Source organism: Penaeus vannamei, chromosome 29 (assembly GCF_042767895.1).
Source record: "Penaeus vannamei isolate JL-2024 chromosome 29, ASM4276789v1, whole genome shotgun sequence".
Taxonomy (NCBI): domain Eukaryota; kingdom Metazoa; phylum Arthropoda; class Malacostraca; order Decapoda; family Penaeidae; genus Penaeus; species Penaeus vannamei.
Genome location: NC_091577.1, coordinates 27,509,999 through 27,514,998, shown reverse-complemented (window position 1 = coordinate 27,514,998; position 5,000 = coordinate 27,509,999). Strand labels below are relative to the sequence as shown.

General features: G+C 32.7%; 1 protein-coding gene across 3 annotated transcripts in view; it reads left to right on the top strand.

The window, feature by feature from the left end:
- The window catches only part of LOC113820313 (inositol hexakisphosphate and diphosphoinositol-pentakisphosphate kinase 2), a 124,488-nt gene that overhangs the window by 369 nt on the left and 119,119 nt on the right, over positions 1-5,000 (top strand). For 2 of the 3 annotated variants that reach the window (XM_070142645.1, XM_070142644.1), the window contains exons 2-3: positions 1,426-1,471; positions 3,784-3,905. In XM_070142645.1, coding sequence (XP_069998746.1) covers positions 3,816-3,905 — 90 coding nt within the window. In that variant the 5' untranslated portion in view covers positions 1,426-1,471; positions 3,784-3,815. The remainder of the gene's footprint in view (positions 1-1,425; positions 1,472-3,783; positions 3,906-5,000) is intronic. The other variant, XM_070142647.1, reaches the window with a different exon arrangement.

Genomic DNA, 5,000 nt, shown 5'->3' with positions numbered 1-5,000 from the left:
TCCCAGTTTATTGAAGTAATCAATTAAATCGATATTATTTTACGTATCGTCAGTATTTTTACAGGATTTGAAATTGCTGCCAGCTCATTGCATTTAGATATGTCTTACATTCGTACAAACAATTCTATTGTCAGTTACTACATATTGTGAATTATGTGCATAGTAAGGGAGAAATTATGTTGTACTTATGAATTTGTAATTATGTTTGAGTTTATTTTTACAAGTATTTTGTGTCTTAATGGTAACTGTCTGTGCTAAATTAAGGCCAACACATGCTCTTAATACACCAGTAATGGTGCCCCTTTGGCCTCCCAATGGTGCTCCTTCGGCTCTCAGTGGTCCCCCATTTGCATGTAATTAATTAGTTGTAGTATTATCATTTATGAATATTAATGAACCTGCAGCTCTCAGAATATGGTCTTTAGGCCCTATTTGTGAGTAGAAGTTCCTTAAAATTTAATGGCAACATTAATGGTGTCAATTCATTATGATGCTCTCCTTCTCTATGTGTTCCTCGGTACTTACATTACTTAGTAGTTAATCCTCCGTATAATTATTTAATACTGCAGCATTTTCACATTTTGCTCCAGCAGGGGAAAACAAACCTCAGGTGTACGTATTGTGACTAAAACAGAGCTTGAACAGGTTCCTTATGTAATGATAACACATAGGAAGTCTGTGGATCTACCTTTCCAGAATATACATTTGCAGTCTTTGATAAATGATGGTGTGGTTACGTTTTTTGGTATTATAATAAATGTATATCTGAGTGAATGGTATATGTATTACCCTGAGAATATTTTATTTATGGACTTCAATTACTGTATCATGTTTGGTGATTTATCCAGCTATTACTCCTATTATTCCTTTTATTTATCCCAAGGAAATACATAAAAAAGGCACTTGAATTACAAAGAATAAAAGTAGAAAGAACCCAGTGATACATAATTATTGTATAGTGAATGTAGATCAGAGTAGCGTTTGATATTTTTCTTTGGTGCAAACCTGATGTTGCTAAGAATACCAAAGAGGAGTATTACATCAAAACTTATATTAGTTATTCTGTTTGATGCACCACATACCATAAGAACAGTAGTAATGTTTAATCCACAAATGCCACCTATTTATTTTTAAGTATTTGATTGTCTTTTGAGTGCCACAACAATGGTTAACATGCCTCCACCACATATAAATTGTTAAGATATAGCATTTTGACCAGTGATGATTCATTTTCAAACAAAGAACAAATTCAAGCTGTCTAACCAGCATATATGTGGCAGAGGTTTGTTGACCTTTGGCAGAGCCTCATCACTTAACATATGCTCATCTTATGTATTATGTATTCTTGTACCTATCTGATGATTTGTGATCCATTTATGTACATTAACTTTGACACACAAGATTAATGCTCGTTCTTTCTTTCAGGGAGGATGTAGGGATGGTGAAGAAAGCGCAGAACTGGGGCTTAAGGGTAAGTGTGATGCAGGTGGAGGTAGATGATATTGCTTTTTATCTTTTATTACTACCATTGTTATTTTGTAGCGCATAGGAAGAAAATTAATAATTCTGCAAACAGGTTAGGGCTGCAAAGACCCCCACATCGTAAGAAATATTACTCTTTTTGACATTTGTGACAACCTGTTGAATGGTTTGAAGCTTTGCTGAAAAGAATTTAGTTTTTTTGTTACTGTTTTCTTATGGCGCATTTCTTTATTTTCGCTCCTTTTTCTGAAGAGTTGTGTTGAATTTTTAGATTTTTTTCAGGATTTTTTTTTTTATACTAGTAATTTTCTGAAGGAATGTGGGTTTAGTTTAAAAGCATATGTAATGTTTGTTTTGTTTTCCCTTCACTTTATTATTTTGGCAAAAAGAAAAAAGTGAAAATGATTTCTAAATTACTGATTTTTATATTATTTAGATATTTTTATATTGAAATTATATGAGCATCTATGTTTATTTCTTTGCTTATGAAATCATGAAATTTGATGCTTGATAATCCATTCTACTAAATTTCCATTAAGGAATTTAGAAATGGTTCTGTGAACTATTCAATTTAGGATCTTAATGTATAATGTACATTTCTAAATAAAATTTTCTTTTATGGTAAGCATGCTATCAATTTTTGTTTCGTAAAGGTACAAAGTAAGCTTATTAAACTTAGAATCCAATAACTAGTGTTAGAATATGGTAAAAAAAGGGGAAATAAATTGTACAAGAAAAAATCAAGATTTAGAAATTCATATATTTTAAATTATGAAAGCAAACACTTTGCCTCTAACTTCTGATTTCTTCTCTTTATTTCTGTAGCTTTTAATAAACGTGTGTTATGCTTGAGTTTAAGAAAACGATGTTTGCATTTACTGCTTCAAAGACTGTATTTTTTTTCTGGAATGCCAATGTGTTTTGATGTTATTGTTAGCCTGTGAGAATTATTTGATCTTTTTTCTTCGTCTTTTTCTCTTTTTTTCTAGTCGTCCAGAGAAATGCTCTTGCTCAAACATTATCATTGACTCATCAGCATTTTTATGTAAAGTCATAGGAGGCTGATAGTAGATACAGAATATTGATGTGGTTGTAATTATTCCTTTATTCTAATTGTTTTCTGTGGGCAGATGTGTGAAAATTGCCATTCTGATTCAGACATTGATAACTACAGTTTTTTGGAACTTCAGTTTAAAAGAAATTGAATATCAAAATGTGCATTTCCTTTGGAAAAAATTAAGTTTAAAGATCTTTAATTTTATCCCCCAGAATTTAAAGTTTAAATTTTGTTTTTCTTTTGGATTATGATATGAGTGTGACAGGTCAGTCTAGATTTTGTACTTATATCCAGAGATTCCAGATGATAATATTAAGATACATATGTCACTGAATATTTTGTTAGTATCTTTCATCATCAATATTTTCGACAGCAAAACTTAAATCCATAGCAAATCTAACTTCTGAAGGATAAACATGAGTTTATTACAGCTTGCCCAAGTCTGTGTATTTGGGACTAACCCAAGTTTTGCAAGGCAGTATGAGCAAGCCTTCACAAATGTTGGTTCAGTTTGACTTGCTCTTTATTCAGAGATTTCTCTCTGCTGAGATCCATGAGCAGAAGCCACTGCTCTGGAATGAAATGAAAATTCAGATAGTGTCTTCCAATGCAGATGATCTGACAATGAGTTTGTGCTGAGCATTTCTCTGGTGGTTGGCTGTGGCTAAGATAAGAAGGGCAAAATATCTTCTGTTTATAACTGTGTCTGCTCTCTGAGGCTGCTGCTTTTCCCATCTCCCTCGTTGCTACAGATCTGAAAACTCCTCGTTGGCATTTGTTATTGTTGGTAAGTAGTTGTTCCATACTTGCCAGACCTTTGATGAGTAATTCTTGAATTGACACTGTAGTTAACAAGGGGTTGTGGAAATGAGTAGACTCAGACTTTGCAAGATTTTTTTGTTTTATTGTTTATTTACCTTGATAGGAATAATAATCAGCCATAAAGTTGAATAAATAAGATTTATTAGAAGAAGTTTTTAAAAGACTAGTGGATTTTCTGAATGCTCCTAATTAGATGACGAGGCAATTGGCTACCTTAATACTCTATATAGATACTGTACTGCATGCTCTCTTTTTTCTAATGAGGGTAGACTTAATCAAGATGTTGCCCATGATTTAATGGTAATTCTAGAGCATTTAACTAGTGAATTTAGACAGAGAGAGAGAGTTGGAAAAACATAGATCTTGCAAAGTCTTTATGAGCAATAGTTATAGCCTCTGTCCCTGGCCCGGCCATTTTCCAGCAACTATACCACTAGCTGCCGCAGCCCTCCAAATGGCTCGTATCCCTGCCGTGTACATCACTGATTATGACCAAGATCCCCTTCAGGTGGAGCCTTATTGGGAACCCTATTATGCGCTGACGGTATGAACGTCTGTCATGACACTTTGTTACACTCAGCTTTCTGCTGCTGGTTATACCGTGTCCTGAGCAAGAGCTCGTTAACAGACTAACATTGCTAACCATCATGCACTGATGCTTTCAGTTCACTAACCAATGGACTGTTTTGCTTTTGTATAATTTATAGTCATGGGAAATAGAGGTTGTTTTTACTCATTCTCATATGTAATGATAGTTTACTGAGATTTTGGTGGCATTTTTTTCCTTAAGGTCCTTCACTTCTGTTGAGATAGGACTGATCTGTACAATAGTGCTAGAACAATAACCAGAGGATATAAAGCAGAGATTATGTATTTTTAAAAGATATAATAGATTAAAAAAACAAGCTACTTCTTGAATTTAGCCAACCTTTGTACTTTACTGAAATGGAGGACTATGAAATATACTAGAGATTTTGTTTGCCACTGTCAGTTCTCTTGGCAGAAATAAGGCTGAGAAGACTAACACATGCTTTGACTAACATCTTTTACACTTTTGAAAGAAAGCATGCCATTTTTCTATCGGGTAGTAGGGTCTTCTTTTATTTCTTTTTGGAATGTTTTACTCTTAATTATGTAGTTTTTAATGATTTGACAGTGATGTATCTTTTTTTGATGTATTTCTTATAATGTATTCTTGGTATATGATCATGAAGAAGATGCTCCCTCGAGAAAGAATTAAAATGCATGCGTGTAAGCTCATGCATCAGCGTGTTTTGTAAGGGTTTTGTAAGGGTACATTTTTGTCGTGCTGATGAAAATTTGTAATATTATTTATCAGTCAGTATCTTTATTGCCGACATTATTTAAGGAAAACCTGTATGTTTGTTTATATTGTATTGAACAAACCAGTATAATTTTCGTTGTCCTATGCAAGATGTTCAAATGCATCTGAAGAGTGGAAAATAACTATAGTTATAATGATGATGATGATGATTATTGTTGTTTTGTTGTAGTTATTACTATTATAATGATAAAAATTATAATAATGTTGTTATTACAGTTTTTATTTTATAATAAGGATAAAATTACTGATTATGATAATGATGATAATGATAGAAATAATAGATTAGTAATAATC